Source organism: Talpa europaea (genome assembly GCF_964194135.1).
Source record: "Talpa europaea genome assembly, chromosome: 9".
In the NCBI taxonomy this organism is placed as follows: domain Eukaryota; kingdom Metazoa; phylum Chordata; class Mammalia; order Eulipotyphla; family Talpidae; genus Talpa; species Talpa europaea.
In genome coordinates this window covers 78,472,724-78,493,807 of record NC_140076.1, presented here as the reverse complement: position 1 = coordinate 78,493,807, position 21,084 = coordinate 78,472,724, and the positions used below count along the sequence as shown (strand labels likewise).

The window sequence follows — 21,084 nt, the reverse complement described above, 5'->3', positions numbered from 1 at the left end:
GAATTCACCAGAGCCAGAGTGGGGAGCAGAGCAGGCAGAAGGACCGAACACTGCTGAGGGGAGCAGCGGGTGGCAGGAGAGGTCTGTGCGCCATGGGGGACCCCGAGCCGGGGAGCAGCCAGGGATCGAACCGGCACTGCAGAGGCTGCGGGCAGCCTCGCAACCCAGCGCTCAACCGCTGCGCCACCGGGGAGGCCCAGGGTGATTTAGTTTTAAGAGTGACCAGTTATGCATATTTTTAAGATGCTTGACATTTTCAACTCATTTTAACTTTATTTAGAGGGAACGGAAAATAAATTTCCAGACTCAATACAAACAAAGTTCATAGCAATGGTAGGAAACTTCTGAAGAGCAAAAATTTGTTTTAAGGCTCCAAAGGAGTAGGGTGATATAAACATAAGACCGGATAAATTGCAAATACTAAATAAACTGCCTTGGAATTCCTGTATTTTTCTTTTTGTATCTAAAAAAGACTTTGGAGGTCCTCTAATCTGCAGCATGCCCATAGTATATTATTCAAGGAGAAGCTTCATAAATAGAAATATTAGTTAGACACATGAGGCTAGCCCCCAAACAAGACAGCTAAGGATATTTTGCAGGTTATTTTACAGAGAGCTAAGTATGGGAAAAGAGTATACTGAAAGCTACCATGACAAAAAAGGAAAGAAGAAAATCTGAAATAATCTGAGGTAGAGCTGATCAGGCTACCAGGAGGGAGATTCTCATGATATTAAGCATATACAGGGAGAAAGAAGAATCAAAATAGTACTCACGTCAGGGTGACAATGCGAGAAGCCAACTGCAGTTCGAGCTCCATGTTTCTGAAGTATTTATTTTGGAATGGACGTTTGGAAGAGCCAAGAACCCTCACAGTTACTAATACACTTTTACCTATTTCAACCTAGCAGTTTGAAAAAAAAAACAAACAAAGGTAATTTAGTAGGGGTGTCGCATTCATCAAGGACAGGTTAGCTCTTCAAGGGTGACAAATTTTTTTGTTCATGCTAAATGTTCCCAAGCAGTCTTTGATCAAATAAACCTAATCTATATGTATGTATTTTAAGTTGTTCTTTAATACTCTTTTTTTTATTTGTTTATTTATACAAGCACTGGGTACAGTCAGAAGCCAGGAGGGTGAGAGAATTCACCAGAGCCAGAGCAGGGAGCAGAGCAGGCAGAAAGACCGAAGTACACGGATGAGGGGAGCAGTGGGAGGCAGGAGAGGTCTGTGCGCCATGTGGGACCCTCCTCCGATGGCCGGGGAGCAGCCGGGATTGAACCGGCGCTGCAGAGGCCGCGGGCAGCTTTGCAACCCAGCGCTCAACCACTGCGCCACCGGGGAGGCCCTGTTCTGTAATACTCTTTATCTTCATCAACTTTAATGTTGGAAAGCTTCTCTTGAAGGGCAGGTATTTCCATTAACATTACTAAAGTTTCTGGAATATACGCACAGTAGGTGAGCAGAGATATTAGAGAGTGAGAATGAGGCTATATTAGACTATATTAGAGAGTGAGAATTAAGCCTGCTTCATTTATGAGATAAAGCAAACATCTATGGGGCCTCCCTGGTGGCGCAAGGGGTTAAGACACAACCTATGAAGCTATTTGCAGCCACTGCAGCACGAGTTTGATCCCCGGCCAGGGAGATACCCACATGGCGCAGCAGACCTCTCCTGACTTGCCTGCTTCTCCCTTCAGCAGTGTATTTCAGTCAATCTGCTTGTATGGTCCCCCTCTCTGTCTGTGGTGAATCCTCTAACCCCCCACACCTCTAGCCTGGCCTGTACCCCATTTCTTGTATGCATAAATAAACAAATCTTTTTTTTTTAAAAAGCAAACATCTCTCACCTTATCAATCAGATCAAGCTCCAGTTCTTGTATGTCTGACACCCTGAGATAGGCCACTGCTGGACCCAAGAAGGCCAAGCATAGATCATAGACCTCCAAGGTGATGAATCCAGGATGTACTGGAACTAACTAGAAGGAAGACAATGGTTATTGGGTAAAGGAGTAAACAAGCAACTATTTTCACCTGAAGCAGAAAATACAACTTACTTCCTTTGTAATTGGAACTCTAAGAGATCACATTATATGCTTCAGGCATAGTTCAATATATACATTTAACATGATGTTTCAGTTAATGATAAAATATGTACACTTAACAAAGATTAACTGATAAAGAGCAGAGTTTAAGCTGATGAATTCAAGCAGAATCCAAGATGCATATCCAGCTTCTTAATCATAAACAATGGAAGAAAATCATTGAAAAAAATCTTTCATAAAGAAAATCAAGTTATTTATTCTGCATTCAGCAGGGGGAGAAAGCACTGGGAGCATGATACTTTATTTTTTCTTACTGTATTACAATTCTTGTACAGCAGCATTTTTTTTTAATATGTCTATCTTTTGCCTGCACATGGTACCTTGGTCTCTCCTTTTTAAAACAAAGATTATGATGAATGTTAGCTACATTCCTTTGAGCTCTTAGAAAGGAATATATACATATTTTAATGTAAGGTATTATCTTTATTACTAGAAGTCAAACAAAAGCAAATCCCTTGACATACTGATTATGGAGCCAACTTATTATTTTGACCTGTTATCTCCCAGCTGAACATACCTTATACTCATGTTATAAAGTCAGTAGTACATCTAACTATCCACACAGCTCTATGCTTTGAGATTTACAGAACAGGGACTTTTACTAATGGAAATGTTATAAATGGATATCTCCTGAGCTATTTCAGTTTGGCCAGAAGCAAAAATTGCTCAGTATTGTAACTAGTTGCAGGAAAAAACTCTCATTTTTGATTAAATAATGTATTTATGTTAAATTAATTAAAAGAAGCAAATATTATTTTTGTAATAAGTTTGAGACATAATGGAATATTTCCCATTATTCTCCTAAGAATGACCTTTGAGGGCCTCCCTGGTGGAAGGGGTTAAGATGCAACCTATTAAGCAATCTGCAGTCACTGCAGCATGAGTTCGATCCCCGGCCAGGAGATACCCACTTGGCGCAGCAGAACTCTCCTGGCTCACCCATTGCTCCCCTCAGCAGTGTATTTCATTCAATCTGCCTGTTCTGTTCCCCACTCTGTCTCTGGTGAATCCTCTTACCGCCACCCCACACCTGTGGTCTGAACCCCAGTTCTTGTATGCATAAATAAATAAATCTTAAAAAAAAAAAAGAATGACCTTTGACTTGAGACATCAATCTGAGAATATCTCTAGAACTCACCTGGACAGAGCTCTCTGCTTCCATGTAAGTGATGATGACAATATCCTGCTCACTACTGTTGACTAAAAAATAACCAGATCCTTCCACAAGGTGAAATATTTCCTATATAAAAATTGAACAAAGAATATTTCATTCCCTTTGGTTTATAAATAATTCAAAGAAAATAACTTTGACCTACCTAAGAGCAAATAACTGACCTACCCTGGTGGTGCAAGGGGGTAAGTTGCAGCACTATGAAGTTATCAGCTGTCACTGCAGTATGAATTTGATCCCTGGCCAGGGAGCTGACCCACATTGTACAGCAGACCTCTCCTGTCTTGCCTGCTGCTCCCCTCAGCAGTGTATTTCAGTCAATCTGCCTGTTCTGCTCCCCACTGTCTCTGGTAAATCCTCTCACCCTTTCCCCCCACCCCACACACACCTCTGGCCTACACCCCAGCTCTTCTATATATAAATAAATAAAATAAATCTTAAAAAAAAAGACTTAGGTCAATAGACCAGTGATAAAATATGATTATTAAAGCATAACTACTAAGGTCACTGTAGATAATTATTATATATGCATTATATATGTACAGCAGTAATTTTCAACACATAAGTGAAGCTTTTAAACTGTTATACTATTAATTCTAATGACCCAATATTCTCCCCCTTTTATATGATTCTATTTAAGCAGACCCATACAGCCTCTACCTTCACATCAGGGTGGTTATAAATGGTGGCATTCTCAGGTATTATAGTTACATCATCTACCAGGAGCAGCTCCACAGCTGCAGATCTGGGCAAGTTAGAAAGTTCCTAGAAATATGGAAAGAACCACAAAGGTGACTATAAATTTTAATTTTTCAGCTTAGTGAGAGAAAAATTCCACTACCCTTCAAGTGGCAGAAACAGCAGAATCATAGAGGTGTATAGTCATATTTAAATCAGATATGAGTGATTTTTAAAGAAATTTCAGTTAGTTTAATTTCTTATGTAACAATCTACACTTACCTTTGGACTTTTCTTCTCAGAATAGCCCACAAAATTGACTCCAATAAGTACAGTCCCTTTTATCTGATGTACTTTAAGGGTTTGATGACCTAGAGACAGGTACAAAAATACCCTGTGAGAAACACAGAATACAAAAATGTCTCCAGAAAACCAAATTTTGTCCTCATTTTTTCCTTATGGTGTGTAATTATGGAGGAAAAATCACTGAATGGGAAAATACACAAGAAACAGAAAACTGGGTTTTTGTGCTGATTCTGCCACTATATGCAGAAATAAAATGGGTAACCACTTTATTTTTCAGTTCCCTTATTAAATGAAGAATTGTGCCAGACAAAATCTAATTATTTTTTGGTTCTATTGGTCAGTAAATCCAAAATTATTTTTTTAAAGATTTATTTATTTATGCATATACAGCTGGAGTATAGGCCAGAGGTGTGTGTGTGTTGGGGCGGGGGGTGTTGAGAGGATTCACCAGAGACAGAATCGGGAACAGAACAGGCAGACTGACTGAAGTACACTACTAAGGAGAGTGGCAGGCGAGTCAGAAGAGGTCTGCTGCACCTTGTGTGTTGCTCCCTGGCCTGCGGGGGCCGGGAATTGAACTCGTGCTGCAGAGGCTGCGAACAACTTCATAGGTTGTGTCTTAACCCCTTGAGCCACCAAGGAGGCCCTGAATCCAAAACTAGAATGGCAAGAGTGCACAGGGAAATTTTTGTTTGATCTTAAATGGGAGTGAGAAGTAACAGATAGCCCTTTGGGACATTTCACTTTTTCTAAAGTGTTCTGTATATGTAAATGTCATGTCAGTCCCTTACTCAAACATTTTATTTATTTATTTATTCATTCATTCATTCATTCATTCATTCATTTTAAAGATTAATTTATTTTTACAAGAACTACGGTACAGGCCAGATGCGCCGGAGGGTAAGAGGATTCACCAGAGACAGAGTGGGGAACAGAACAGGCAGACTGACGAAATACACAGCTGAAGGGAGCAGCAGGTGAGACAGGAGAGGTCTGCTCGCCCTGTGGGTTGCTCCGAGGCCGGCGGGGATCGAACTGTCACTGCAGAGGCTGCGGACAGCTTCACATCACTGCGCTCAACCGCCCATGCCACCAGGGAGGCCCCCATTTTATTTATTTAAAAGATTTTATTTATTTATTTTTGCATAGAAGAGCTGGAGTGTAGGCCAGAGGTGTGTGTGTGGGGGGTGAGAGGATTCACTAAAGACAGAGTAGGGAGCAGAACAGGCAGATTTATTGAAATACACTGCTGAGGGGAGCAGCAGGTGAGATAGGAAAGGTCTGCTGATAACTCATATGTGGGTTAGCTCCCTGCCTGGGGATTGAAATCAGGCCACAGCAGTTCCAGCACTGAGACTTAACACCTAGGCCACCAGGGAGGCCTCTCAAAAATTTTAAATGGTTAACTATCCCTTATTAGAGCAATTTGAACTTCTAAACCAGTATCTGAAGTCTGACCCTGCTTTCACTAACTTGTTCTTTCTTTTCTTTAACTAACATGAATCTGCCACATTAAATCAATTCTTATTTTATCCTTATTATTTGATGATCATACCTAAATCTGTGAAGCATTTTCTCATGAATCTACATCCATTCATTAACTGACTCATTCAACAAAGATTTATTGAGGGCCAACTATATGCTAGGGACTATGTCAGGTAATTAGGATACAGAGATGACAAAGAAAACAACAAAATTCTTGCCTTCAAAGAAAATATGGTTTAATAGATAATCTATCCACTTCAACATAGTGTGGTAAGTGCTATTATAGATGTATATACAGAGCACATATATGCAATGCAGAGTATTTAGGAGCAGAAAGTATTTAAAAGCTTAGAGATTGGAAATAAAGAGGGACAGATCACTCCTACAACAGTAAAGTAGAGGGAAGATGCAAGAAAACAGAGCATGCAATGGAAAAAGGTATGACAATCTGTAGTCTAGGATTTAAAGTTGTTGACTGTGAGAAAAAATGCAGGGTATGTAAAAGTAGTAATAAAGGATGAAATCAAAGAAGTGGGCAGATATTTTTATTTTTTTTATTTATTTATTTTTATAGAGGCATGTTTTATTTATTTATTTATTTGTTTGTTTGTTTATACATGCACTGGGTACAGTCAGAAGCGCGGGAGGGCGAGAGAATTCACCAGAGCCAGAGCGGGGAGCAGAGCAGGCAGAAGGACCGAAGTACGCTGCTGAGGGGAGCAGCGGGCGGCAGGAGAGGTCCGCGAGCCATGTGGGACCCTCCTCCGGTGGCCGGGGAGCAGCCAGGGATCGAACTGGCGCCGCAGAGGCCGCAGGCAGCTTTGCAACCCAGCGCTCAACCGCTGCGCCACCGGGGAGGCCCTGGGCAGATATTTTTTAAAATTTATTTATGCATACAAGAACTGGGGTATAGGTGAGAGGTGCCAGGAAGGGGAGTATGTGTGAGAAGATTCACCAGAGACAGAGTGGGGAGTAGAACAGGCAGATCTACTGAAATACACTGTTGAGAGGAGCAGTGGGTGAGACAGGAGAGGTGTGCTATGCCATATGCGGGTTAGGTCCCTGGCCTGGGATCAAACTCATACTGCAGTGGCTGGTGATAGCTTGATAGCACTGAGACTGTAACCTCTGAGCCACCAGGGAGGCCCTGCAACATATGAGTTTATCCTGAAAGACACAGGGAGTCTCTGTAGACAATATAGTGAAGTATAGATGGTGATTAAGAGTATAGGCTTTGAGAAATGGAAAGACATCCCCTGCTCATGGATTGGAAGAATTAACATAATCAAAATGGCCATCCCACCAAAAGCAATATACAGATTCAATGCTATTCCAATAAAAATTTCAATGACATTCTTCCAAGAAATAGAACAATCATTGATGAAATTCATATGGAATCACCAAAAACCCCAAATAGCCAAAGTTCTTCTGAAAAAAAAAAAAAAGAAGGAAATGGAGGCATCACACTCCCAGACTTCAAACTATACTACAAAGCCATAATCATCAAAACTGCATGGTATTGGAACAAGAACAGACACACAGACCAATGGAATCAAATAGAAAATCCAGAAATAAACTCACAGATTTATGGTCAACTAATCTTTGACAAAGGAGCAAAGAATATGCACTGGAGCAAAGAAAGTTTGCTCAATAAATGGTGCTGGGAAAACTGGGTCGCTACATGCAAAAGAATGAAGCTTGACCACTACCTCACACCATGCACAAAAACCAACTCAAAATGGATTAAAGAACTAGACATAAGACCTGAAACCATAAAATACACAGAAGAAAATATAGGCGAAACACTACATGACATGCACCTCAAAGACATCTTTACAGACACATCACCCAAAGCAGTGACAGTGAAGGCAAAGATAAACAGCTGGGACTACATCAAATTAAAGAGCTTCTGCACAGCAAAATAGACAATAACAAAAACAAAGAGAAACCCCACCAACTGGAAGAACATTTTTGCACACAACACTAATGATAAAGGTCTGATCACAAAAATCTGCAAAGAAATGATGAGACTCAACAACAACAAAGAAAACAATCCAGGGCCTCCCCGGTGGCGCAGCGGTTGAGCGCTGGGTTGCACCCTCCCGTGCTCCTGACTGTACCCAGTGCTTGTATAAATAAATAAATAAATCTTTAAAAAAAAAAAAGAAAAAAGAGAAAACAATCTAGTCAAAAAATGGGCAGAAGAGCTAAAAAGAAACTTCTCTGAAGAGGAAATGCAAATGGCCAACAGGCATATGAAAAATGTTCAACATCACTTGTAATCAGGGAAATGCAAATCAAAACTACCATGAGATACCATCTTACACCAGTGAGAATGGCACATATTAAAAAAACTAGCAACAACAAGTGTTGGCGAGGTTGTGGAGAAAAAGGAACTCTCCTGCACTGCTGGTGGGAGAGCAAACTGGTCCAACCACTATGGAGAGCTGTGTGGAGATTTCTGGACCTACTAAACATAGAGCTTCCATAGGATCCAGCAATTCCACTCCTAGGTATTTACCCAAATGACACAAAAATAGTAATTCCAAAGGGCACCTGTACCCCTATGTTTATAGCAGCACTATTTACAATAGTTAAGCTATGGAAGCAACCCAAATGCCCAAAAATAGATGACTGGATCAAGAAGATGTGGTACATATACACCATGGAATATTACTCAGCATTCAAAAAAGATAAACACATGCAGTTTGCAGAAACATGGATGGAGCTAGAAGGGATCATGCTCAGCGAAATAAGTCAGAAAGAAAAAGAAAAATACCGATGGTCTCACTCATAGCAGGAATTTAGAAAACCTAAATAAGAGACCAGGAAAAAGACTAATCAATGCAAAGTAAAAATCAAAATCAACAAGCAACTATAAACCAGAGACACTACAGGGTGGAGGGGAGGGAGAGGTGGTGAATGGAAGGACTAGAGTCAAAATAAGGGGAGGGGTGCAATTGTATGGGGAATATAACCAAAATGAAAATATATACATTGTGCAAAGATGAAAAAAGATGTAAGAATTATATAAAATAAAATATTTAAATAATAAAAAGTAAAAAAAAATAAAAAAAAATAATAAAAAGTTAACAATGATGTAAAAAATAAAAAAAAGAAAGAAAAAGAGTATAGGCTTTGATATCAGAGAGTTTGCTGCTATATCTATTTACTGTTCAGGGCCTAAAAGTGTTCCCAGAATACAGTAAGAACTCATTAAGTGTTTGATTAATTAGTAAACTTACAAAATGGGGAAAATATCAGTCTCATGTTTGCTATGAGGATTACAAGAGAAAATTCTGCTGCTTAGGAGAAAATTTTTGCACACCCCTTATCACAAAGATCTACAAAGAGCTGAAGAGACTCAACAAAAACAAAGTAAACAATTCAGTCCAAAAATTGGGCAGAAGAGCTAAAAAGTCACTTCTCCAAAGAGGAAATGCAAATGGCCAACAGGTATATGAAAAAATGTTCACCATCACTTGAATCAGGGAAATGCAAATCAAAACCACAATGACAAACTACCTTACACCACTGAGAAAATGGCACATTTTAGAAAAACAGGAAACAACAAATGTTGGTGAGGATGTGGAGAGAAAGAAACTCTCCTACACTGCTGGTGGGAATGCAAACTGGTCCAACCACTATGAAAAGCTGTGTGGAGGTTCCTCAAACTATTAAAAATGACCCCGCAATTCCACTCCTAGGAATCTGCCCAAAGGACACAAAAACATTAATTCAAAAGGATACCTGCACCCCTATGTTTATTGCAAATCATAGCCCTAAAAAGAATTTTAAGAGTGATTCAGGTGGCGCAGGGGTTAAAGACAGTGCGATCAAGCTATGGCCAAACACTGCAGCAGGAGTTCAATCCCCTGCGGATAGGCCAGGGAGCTTCCCACATGGTTCAGTAGACCTTTCCTGCCTCACCTACTACTCCCCTCAGCAGTGTATTTCAGTGCATCTGCCTGTTCTGCTCCCAACTCTGTCTCTGGTGAATTCTCTCACCACCCCACCCCCACACCTCTGGCTTACACCCCAGTTCTTGCATGCATAAACAAATAAATCTTTAGATTAGTGAGATTAGCTTGGAGGTTACTGTGGTCATTCAGGATAAAGATGATGGAGTTAGTGAGAGAGGGATGAAACCCCAAAATAGACAGTAACATGGATGGCATTTGTTATTGTTTGTTTCAGATTACAGGAGCATGTGTTTCTCTTCCACTACTTTTTACACTAACTGTATCATACTATTACAATATTATAAACATTAGTATTATGGTATCATGTTCTTTAAGCTCTTAAATGTGTTCTGAATGTGAGCTCCTTATAGGTAAAGAAGAGGTTAAATCCTATTTCTTCTGCTCTAATGTTTTTTATTGCACTGAATGGTTATACCCTCAATCCAAATGTTCACACCAGAAAGCTAAAAGTTAAACTTTGTACCACTTTTTCTTCATCTGTGGGATTGACTTGTGGTACAAAGTTATAAAAATGGGGCCTCCCGGTGGCGCAGCGGTTGAGCGCTGGGTTGCGAAGCTGCCCGCAGCCTTTGCAGTGCTGGTTTGATCCCCGCTGCTCCCCGGCCACTGGAGGAGGGTCCCACATGGCGCGCAGACCTCTCCTGCCGCCCGCTGCTCCCCTCAGCAGTGTACTTCGGTCCTTCTGCCTGCTCTGCTCCCCGCTCTGGCTCTGGTGAATTCTCTCACCCTCCCGCGCTTCTGACTGTACCCAGTGCTTGCATAAATAAATAAATAAATCTTCAAAAAAAAAGTTATAAAAATGACCATCATTCTTGCTGGTATACATGTCCTTCATTAGTCCTTGTTTACCTTGACTCTGGTTTAGAACAGGTGACTTACTTTACTGAATGGTACATAAGTAAATGTGATAAAAGCAGGGGGCTGGTAAGCAATTAGACGTGAGGGCTTTTTGTGCTGCAGAGGCTGTGGATAGCTTCATAGTGCTGTGCTTAACTCCTTGGGCTACCAGGAAGGCCCTCAGCAGTGTATTTCAAGAGATACTCCTGTTCTGCTCCCCACTCTGTCTCTGGTGAATCCTTTCCCCCACCTCCACCCCTCACCTCTGGTCTATACCCCAGCTCTAGTATGTATAAATAAATAAAATAAATCTTTTTTTTAAAGATTTATTTATGCATACAAGAGCTGGGGTACAGGCCAGAGATGCAGGGGTGGTGAGAGGATTCACCAGAGACAGAGTGGGGCACAAAACAGGCAGAGACTTTAAACCCTGAGAGACTTTAACCCCTGCACCATCAGAGAGGCCCATTAGCAAATATTTTTTGAGTGTCTGCTTCATGTAATGTCCTCTGCTATGTACTTGAATATATAGCATGAATGGGACAGTCATAGCCTTTATCCTCATGGACTTACAGTATATTTGGGGAAGCCCGACTTTAAACATTACAATTGCATTAGGTGTTTTTAATTTTTGCATAGAAGTATTGTGCCATATGTGAGTTAGGTCCCTGCTTGGGGATCGAACTCAGACCTTAGCAGTGATAGCGCTGAGACTTCACCCCTAGACCACCAGAGAGGCCCTGCATTAAGATTTATTTTATTTAGGGCCTCCCTGGTGGTGCAAGGGGTTAAGCACTGCACTACAAAGCAATCCGCACCTTCTGAAGCACGAATTTGATCCCTGGCCGGCCAGGAAGCAACCCACATGGCACGGCAGACCTCTCCTGCCTTGCCCACTGCTCCCCTCAGCAGTGTATTTCAGTTAATTTGCTTGTTTTGGTCCCCACGCTGTCTCTGGTGAATCCTCTTACACCTGCACCTCTGGTGAATCCTTTCACCTGCCACACCTCTATCTTACACCCCTGTTCTTGTATACATAAATAAATAAAAATAAATCTTAAAAATTGCTAATATTACTTCCATACTAGGTAAATAAAAGGCAATCACTACATTTTAAAATTAATTTATTTCTTAGAGAAATATTTGGCCCAGACCCTAGCTTTGTAAACAAAGACATGTACATTAATATTTCCAGAAAACACAAAGGGGCCTCCCTGGTGGCACAGGGGTTAAAGTCTCAGTGCTATCAAGCTATCACCAGTCACTGTGGCAGGAGTTGGATCCCCAGCCAAGGGGATACCCACATGGCGCGGCAGACCTCTCCTATCTCACCCATTGCTCCCCTCAGCAGTATATTTCAGTCAATTTGCCTGTTCTGTTCCCCAGTCTGTCTCTGATGAATCCTCTCATCCCCACACCTCTGGCCTATACCCCAGTTCTTCTATGTGTAAATAAATAAATCTCAAAAAAAAGATTTATTTTATTTTTTTTAAAAAAGAATTATTTATTTATTTATTTAAAGTCACCCTTTTTTTTTTTTAAGATTTATTTATTTATACAAGCACTGGGTACAGTCAGAAGCACGGGAGGGTGAGAGGATTCACCAGAGCCAGAGCGGGGAGCAGAACAGGCAGACTGACTGAAATAAACTGCTGAGGGGAACAGTGGGCAAGACAGGAGAGGTGTGCTGTGCCATATGGATTAGCTCCCTGGCTGGGGATTGAACTCATGCCACAGTGGCTGCAGATAGCTTCATAGTGCTGAGACTCACCCCTTTGTACCACCAGGGAGGCCCGTAATCTATACCCCAGTTCTTGTATGCATAAATAAATAAAAATATATCTTTTTAAAAAGTTAAAAAACACATAGGGCAAAGATGAAATGTGATATAAATCTAGATTTTATGATAAAACCTAAGATTAACTCTCACCCATAATGAAATACTTAGTACAGAGCCATTTAGCAGAAAGGATTCATAAATATTCATATTACCATGTAGCCGGGTCTGCCCGCCTCCATCTTCCTTTGCTACCATCTCCACTGAATTACAATCTTCAAAATAAGCTAGTGTTTCATTTGAAGATTTCCATTCCAGCATTAGTGAACTGAAATTATCAAACTTTCTTCTGTGTTGATCAAACACTGCCAGTTCCAGGACTGTGTCCCTTAGGCTTGATACAGGAATCTGCATTAAAGTAAAAAGAAAAGGAAGGAAAAGGAAAAAAACCTCAATTTTTTAAGGGATATTCCTGAAGTTAGGGATCATGATTTTTCCCAGTCTACAGATATACTGCAAGATTAGTACAGTGACTACCTATGCATACTTCCTCTGGATTTGCCATTTGCTTTTTCTATTTCTCCCTATACTTTTCTACCCTTGACGTGTGTGTGCATGTGCATGCATGTGTCATTTTTCCCCCATATGATGTAGCTATCATGGCACATTATCCCTAAATATTTCAGCATGCATTGACTAAAAATGAAAACATTCTGGGGGGGCCTCCCCGGTGGCGCAGCAGTTGAGCGCTGGGTTGTGAAGCTGCCCGCAGCCTCTGCAGCGCCGGTTCGATCCCCGGCCACTGGAGGAGGGTCCCACATGGCGCGCAGACCTCTCCTGCCGCCCGCTGCTCCCCTCAGCAGTGTGCTTCAGTCCTTCTGCCTGCTCTGCTCCACGCTCTGGCTCTGGTGAATTCTCTCACCCTCCCGCACTTCTGACTGTACCCAGTGCTTGTATAAATAAATAAAAATAAATCTTTAAAAAAAAAGAAAAAAGAAAACATTCTGGGGGCCTCCCTGGTGGTGCAAGGGGTTAAGTGTCAGCACTATGAAGCTACCCGTAGCTACTGCAGCACGAGTTTGATTCCTGGCCACAGAGGTGACCCACATGGCATAGCAGACCTCTCCTGCCTTGCCTGTTGCTTCCCTCAACAGTGTATTTCAGTAAATCTGCCTGCTCTGCTCCCCACTCTGTCTCTGGTGAATCCTCTCAAACCACCCGCCTCTGCCACACCTCTGGCCTGCAACCCTGTTCTTATACTCATAAATAAATAAATCTTTTTAAAAATCCTTTAAAAAAAAAAAGGAAAGCATTTTGGGGCTCACTGGTGGTGCAAGGGGTTAAGTCTCAGCACTATCAAGCTATCAGCAGCCACTGCAGCATGAGTTCGATTCCCTGCCAGGAAGCTAACCCACATGGCTCAGCAGACCTCTCCTGTCTCAACCGCTACTCCCCTCCACAGTGTATTTCAGTAGATAAGCCTGTTCTTCTCCCACTCTGCCTCTGGTGAATCCTCTCATCCCCTGCACCTCTGGCCTATACCCCAGTTCTTATATGCATAAATAAACAGAAATAAATCTTTTAAAAAAAAAGAATGAAAACATTTTAACAAAAACAATATTATCATATGTATGAATATAATATTAATCTATGTCATCTAAGATACAGTTAATATTTTAATTTCCCCAAAATATCTTTTATGTTTATTTTTTAATTTCTGATCTAGATTTGATCTTGATTACATGTATGTTCTTGGACAGGTTGACCAGGATGACTGAACATCATAAAAATTTCAGTTGTTGGGCCTCCCCGGTGGCGCAGCGGTTGAGCGCTGGGTTGCGAAGCTGCCCGCAGCCTCTGCGGCGCCGGTTAGATCCCCGGCTGCTCCCCGGCCACTGGAGGAGGGTCCCATATGGCGCGCAGACCTCTCCTGCCGCCCGCTGCTCCCCTCAGCAGTGTACTTCGGTCCTTCTGCCTGCTCTGCTCCCTGCTCTGGCTCTGGTGAATTCTCTCACCCTCCCGCGCTTCTGACTGTACCCAGTGCATGTATAAACCAAACAAACAAACAAATAATAAATAAATAAATAAGACATGCCTCTAGAAAATTTAAAAAAAAAAATTTCAGTTGTTATGAATTTATGTACAATTTTACTTTATCCCATTAAAAATAATATGAGTTTAAGGAACTCTATACCCAATCATTAACTGATCACAAAGACACACAAACAGAGATGTTACTGACCACAGAGGAATACAGACATTACAGGACTAGATCAGAATTCACTAAACAAACAGCTACCACTTTAATAACAGAAAAATAGTAACAACTACAAAATCTAAGGGAAGGGCCTGATTTTAGAGTTGCTATATTGTTATATAAAATGTCAAGTTTTCAATAAAAATAATAGCCCTGATTTGTATCCTTATAATTGTAACTGAGTTGCTTATTATTCTTTGTGGTTTTAGAGAAGAGGTACATTTTATTACTTAATGATAAAGGTAATGAAAGATTTGGTGGCGTAGATTAGCAAAACCATTTGGAAGTTATTTAGAGAGATCTCAATTGTCTACTGCCATAATTACAAGCTGACTATGTACCTAAGCACAGTAAGTAAAGTCACTAAGCCATCAAATGTATTCAATTATAAGTTAGTTTAATCACCTCTTCTGAGTCCTTATTGGAGAAACAACAAAACAGCTTCCTTAATTTTAACAAAACAAAAACTATACTTCAGACTATTTATCTCTAAAGCACAGAAGACAAATGTCAAGTTAGTTGCAAATACTATACTTACTAGTTGTTTGTTGTGCTGTGGCAGGGGACATGGGTGGGCATCGGTTGGCACCTTGTATACTGGAGTTACCGATATGCTGGCAGGGTGAGCACATATGAAGTGTACCTGCATAACCTCTACAGCTGGACTAGGGTTCAGAACACCTGGGTGATTTCCAATTCGGAATGTCAGGACCTTTAAGGAAACATCAAAGCAGGGTAATTATGGGCCGACACTTGATGTCAGTTTATCAATCTAAATGTGTGACTATTGTGCCTCCCTGGTGGCACAGCGGTTAAGCGCTGGGCTGTGAAGCTGCCCGCAGCCTCTGCAGTGCCAGTTCCATCCCCGGCCACCGGGGAGGGTCCCACATGGCAAGAAGACCTTTCCTGCCCTGCCCGCTGCTCCCCTCAGTGGTGTACTTCGTCGGTCTGCCTGTTCTGCTCCCCGCTCTGGCTCTGGTGAATTCTCTCACCCTCATGCACTTCTGACTGTACCCAGTGCTTGTATAAATAAAAAAAAAAAAGAAAGAAAAAAGAAATGTGCGACTATTATTCAAATTTTGATATAGCGTATCCACGAACATTATCAGACAAATCCCTTAAAAGCATTATGTTCTTAATTACGTGTTCTAGGAGAAACAAGGGAAACAATGGAAATTTGAAAACAAAGGGAACATTACTTCAGTCTTTTTCTCCACCAAATCTTTTGTTATATGTTGATAAAAAGTGAAAAATTTAGATCAATTCATGACTGGTGGAAGTACTAATGAATAACAGACTGGAAATAAAAAGAAGTTAGGGAGTTTTAAAAGGAGATAATCAGGCCTGAAATTTCCACTATTTAGTCATAAGACAATAAAGGTCACTAGAGATTTTTTTAAAAGCTCAATTGATTGTAGCACAGTTCATGTGAAGTTTAAAGTGTACATTGATTCCTTGTAGGCTAGTTGGCTGGTCTCTGCTTATGACCATGTATTAAATTCTCAATCCTAGTCAAAATGCTAACCTTTGTTCTGGTTTTGATAGAAGCAGTGCATTGCTAGTGATAGATCCATCACTACCTCTAAAAATAGTCAAAAGTAATTCAACTGATAAAGAGTAATATACTTACTCTTATCAGAACAGATCTAGCTGGTTTTTCAAAACTGCAAACCATGGATGATGCTTTAAACTTCCCTTCCTTGGGCCTCCCTGGTGGTGCAAGGGGTTAAGCAACACACTATGAAGCTATCCGCAGCCTCTGCAGCACGAGTTTAATCCCCGGCCAGCCAGGGAGCAACCCACATGGCATGGCAGACCTCTCCTGACTCGCCTGAGCAGTGTATTTCAGTCTGCCTGCCTGTTCTGTTCCCCACTCTGTCTCTGGTGAATCTTCTCACTCCCTTGCATCTCTGACCTGTATCCCAGCTCTTGTATGCATAAATAAATAAATCTTTAAAAATAAATAAATAAATAAATTTCCCTTCCTTGAGTTATTTGGAGTTGAGAAACCAGATATCCTCTAGTTTAAGCAAAAATAAAATGAATTATTGTGATAAAGTAATTGAAAATAGTGTAAAATAAGTTCATTACTACAAAAACATGTTGAACCAGTTAGTGAACTGTTAGAATTCTCAGAGGAGTAAACTGAAACTTTTGAGTATATTTAAAGGACAGTAAGTTTTAAAAAATACTTTAATCAATAAGTAGAATTTTCCTATCTTGTCCCTAAATTAAATCAACTGGAATCAAAGAAGAAACAGCTGGAACTACAAAAGATTTTGAGTATTATTGCCAGAGAAATGTTCATAAAATATTATTTTCCTACTTGTTCCCCTAAATCCAGGCACAGGACCCTGTAAATGTACTGGTTCTGTTTTCTCTTTGCTGGCAGCCGAACTTGTGTTATTTCAATTTTCTCTGTCTTCTCCATGCTCAATTCCAAAAAGAATCGTGAGGGCTCCAAGATCCATGGACGAGGCCCCCCTTCAAATACCATTTCCTTCACAGACTTCCAGGTCACCAATGCCACTTCCACAGGGTTCAGTGCCTGATGACACATAAATAAATCCCAGATTAGCTAGGGAATGAAAACATTTTCCAAAGTGAAAAATTGATTATCTGTGCTGAAAATGACATTAGACTTAATTCCCACACTAAGAGACATGTGCATCATATCTCTCACTTCAAATGCTTCTCAACCTCTGTACTATCAATATTTTAGATCCCACCTATCATTCAAACTAAAGCATGCTATACCTAATTAATTTATGATTAATCATTCCAGACCACAACCATGTCTGTGTCCTCTAAGTTCTCATAGTATTTATCTCTACCACTCATTTGTATGCTTGTACATTTCCTAATGCCATTTAAATATGTCAAATTCTTCAGATGTACAAATCAAATAATTCTTGTTATGCTCTTATTTATGAAAACTTCTGTGGAGTGTATCTTATGATCAAATTTTGAAAGAACAATTTATTTTTCTCAGTATGATTTAGTGTCATGTTCACATAAAAGGTATCAAATAAATTATGGCACAAATATATTTTTAAAGGTTTACTTTTATTTATTTATACATACAAGAACTGGGGTGTAGGCCAGACGTGCAGGGGAGGATGAGAGAATTCACCAGAGACAGAGTGGGGAGCAGAACAGGCAGCTCCCTTAAATACACTGCTGAGGGGAGCAGCTGGAGAGGCCAGAGAGGTCTGCTGTGCCATGTGGGTTGCTCCCTGGCTGGCATTGAAATCGTGGGATTGAAATCCCTGGGATTGAAATCGTGCTGCTGTGGCTGGTGATAGCTTGATAGCGCTATCTTTAACCCCTGCACCACCAGGGAGGCCCCACACATAAATATTTTATTTTTAAAAAAGATTTATTTATGTATTTATGCATACAAGAACTGGGGTACAGGCCAGAGGTGGGAGGATGAGAGGATTCACCAGAGACAGAGTGGGGAACAGAATAGGTGGATTGACTGACATACACTGCTGAGGGGAGCAGTGAGTGAGTCAGGGAAGGTCTGCTATACCATGTAGGTTGGTCCCTGGCCAGGGATTGAACTCGCGCTGCAGTGGTTGTGGACAGCTTCATATGTTGTGTCTTAACCCCTTGTGCCACCAGGGAGGCCCAACATAAATATTTTACAGGATATTTTACTAAAGTATCAGAGAACATCTGCCCTTACTATATAAAAATAGTACAGCTATACACTTCATCCTCTTTCTCAAAGAACTCTCGCCTAAACGGTAGTCGAGACAGGTATTATTTACTCCAATATACAGAGGAATTGTATCCCATTTATAGATGAGGAAACTGGTTTTAGGGGTATGAAGTATTCTTAGGGTGTAGGTTATTTGTGTATGATACACAGTATCTGCATAAGTCACCAAAGGAAGTACAGAGTTGAAGAAATCATTCCAAAATGTAAGAATACTAAGCTTTAGAATTTCTTTCTTGAACTAGCCAATCATTTTTATTGTTTAGTTCTATTAAAATCAAACATTCCAGGCCTCCCTGGTGGCACAAGGGGTTAAGAGGCAACCTATGAAGCTATCCGCAACCACTGCAGTACGAGTTTGATCCCTGGCCAGGGAGCAACCCACATGTCGCAGCAGACCTCTCCTGTCTTGCCAACTGCTCCCCTCAGCAGTGTAATTCAGTCAATTTGCCTGCTCTGTTCCCCACCCTGTGTCTGGTGAATCCTCTTACCCTCCACACCTCTGGCCTGTACCCCAGTTCCTATATGCATAAATAAATAAATCTTTAAAAAAATTTAAAAATTTAAAAAATTAAATGAAACATTCCTTTGTCTAAAAGCAGTATTCTTTTAAGTAATATACACAGAGTTCAATTCAACAAATATTTATTGATGGACCACTGATGTTATAGTAACAGAAAGTTAAATAGGATCTTGCTTCAGAGTCGGGAAAGGAAGATTTAAAGTAGGTAAAGATGGTCTCCCTGGTGGTGCAGGGGTTAAGTCTCAGCACTATGAAGCAATCTGCAGCCATTGCAGCATGAGTTCTATCCCTGGCCAGGGAGCTGAACCACAAGCCGCAGCAGACCTTTCCTGTGTCATCTATTGCTCCCCTCAGCAGTGTATTTCAGTAGATTTGCCTGTTCTGCTCCCCACTCTGTCTCTGGTGAATCCTCTTACCCCCAGCACCTCTGGCCTACACCCCAGCTCTCGAATGCATAAATCAATCTTAAAAATAAAAAAAAAAATAAAGCAGGTAAAGGATATAATGAATGTTATCAAAAGGCAGAACACAGACTACCATACAAGCCTCTAGGAGAAGAAATGAAACTACTCAGAATCTTTCCTTAGAAAGCAAACAAAAATCACTCCTTTTTACTAGATATACAATCCAAAACTAGTCGAATAAGCAGAAGTGGACTAATACATAAAAGTCAAAGTGAGAACTGTATCATTTATTGAAATATAATATCGCTAACAAAGGTAGAACCCCTTTTTTCTCAGCAGATAAATGCAAAGCTGTATTAACAAAGTAATTGGCAGAAAAAGATCATCATCTAACTACTTTTCAGGACAGTTTTATTCAGGGAGTTCTAATTTGTGGATACTCAATAAATATGAAATAAGGCCAAAGATAAGGCCAAGGATAACAACAGGAGAAAAAGTCCAATGAAATGACAACCACAGTTAAGTAACTTTCACTTAATTAGGCAAATACGATGATTCACCCACTTCAAGAATTAATGAAATATGCTCTAATCAGATATATTGAATACTTATGCTACACAATGTACAAGGAGGCCAATTTAAAATGCAAATTTTAACGAATATTTAATATTTTAAAATTTAAAAACATAGTTTTCTTTCTTCATTAGTGTTAACTTTTTCACTATGGGTGCCTCTTTATTTTATTTTATTTTTTAAAAGATTTAATTAATTAATTAATTAATAAATACAAGCACTGGGTACAGTCAGAAGCACGGGAGGGTGAGAGAATTCACCAGATTCAGAGTGGGGAGCAGAGCAGACAGAAGGACCGAAGTACACTGCTGAGGGGAGCAGCAGGCGGCAGGAGAGGTCTGTGCGCCATGCGGGACCCTCCTCAGGTGGCCAGAGAGCAGCTGGGGATCAAACCGGCGCTGCAGAGGCTGTGGGCAGCTTCACAACCCAGCGCTCAACCACTGCGCCACCAGGGAGGCCCTCTTTATTTATTTTTTTTAAGATTATTTATGCATACAAGAACTGGGGTGTGGGAGGTGAGAGGATTCACCAGAGACAGCATGGGGAGCAGAACAGGCAGACTGACTGAAATACACTGGAGGGGAGCAGAGGAAGAGACAGGAGACATCTGGCCATGTGGGTTAGCTCCTTGGCCAGCCAGGGGATTGAACTCATGCTGTAGATGCTGCGGATAACTTCACAGTGCTGTGCTTATCCCCTTGCGCCACCAGGGAGACCCCAATGGGTGCCTCCTTATCCCAAGAGGCATGGAGTCAAGATTTGTCAGACTCTATCATCAAGAGTTTGTAGACATCAGTTTTAGTTCCCGAAAGAAACAAGTATGTAGAAAGCGTACCGGGCATACATGTGTATTCTCTCTTTCTGGCTAACCAAAACCATTTTATCGAGAGAAAAAAATACCAGGAGGCTGTTTTCTGGAGACCCTTGGGTCTCAGACCTCAGAAATGGGGCTCCCAGACTCATGATCAGTTAGGAAAGGACTAGAAAGAGCTTTCATAGTTGGGCCACCCTTTGTGTCTCAGATACCATGCTGAGTTCAGGTTCTGTGCCCGTATTCTAGGTTGAAGCTTGGCCGTGGATTCACAGGAAAGGTCTGTAGATCCCACAGCCTTGTCTTGGAGGTAAGATCTCCTAGGGCAAGTCTGTATACTTGTGGGTGGAGCCATATGGTAGACACTCTGGGCAGCATTGCCGGTTGATGTCCATTTCGATGAGGACTGCTTGGGGCAGATCCACTTGGCAGCAGGCTGCTAATATTACCAG

The 21,084-nt window shown here is 41.0% G+C and overlaps 1 protein-coding gene across 1 annotated transcript in view; it reads right to left on the bottom strand.

Moving 5' to 3' along the window:
• NUP210L (nucleoporin 210 like) overlaps nucleotides 1–21,084 on the bottom strand; it is a gene marked incomplete at its 3' end in the record, with an annotated part of 95,873 nt that overhangs the window by 35,648 nt on the left and 39,141 nt on the right. Inside the window, exons 15-22 of the mRNA XM_084241995.1 lie at nucleotides 16,924–17,145; nucleotides 15,136–15,309; nucleotides 12,556–12,748; nucleotides 4,235–4,323; nucleotides 3,935–4,039; nucleotides 3,242–3,343; nucleotides 1,849–1,977; nucleotides 774–901 (exon numbers count right to left, since the gene is read on the bottom strand). Coding sequence (XP_084098121.1) covers nucleotides 774–901; nucleotides 1,849–1,977; nucleotides 3,242–3,343; nucleotides 3,935–4,039; nucleotides 4,235–4,323; nucleotides 12,556–12,748; nucleotides 15,136–15,309; nucleotides 16,924–17,145 — 1,142 coding nt within the window. The remainder of the gene's footprint in view (nucleotides 1–773; nucleotides 902–1,848; nucleotides 1,978–3,241; nucleotides 3,344–3,934; nucleotides 4,040–4,234; nucleotides 4,324–12,555; nucleotides 12,749–15,135; nucleotides 15,310–16,923; nucleotides 17,146–21,084) is intronic.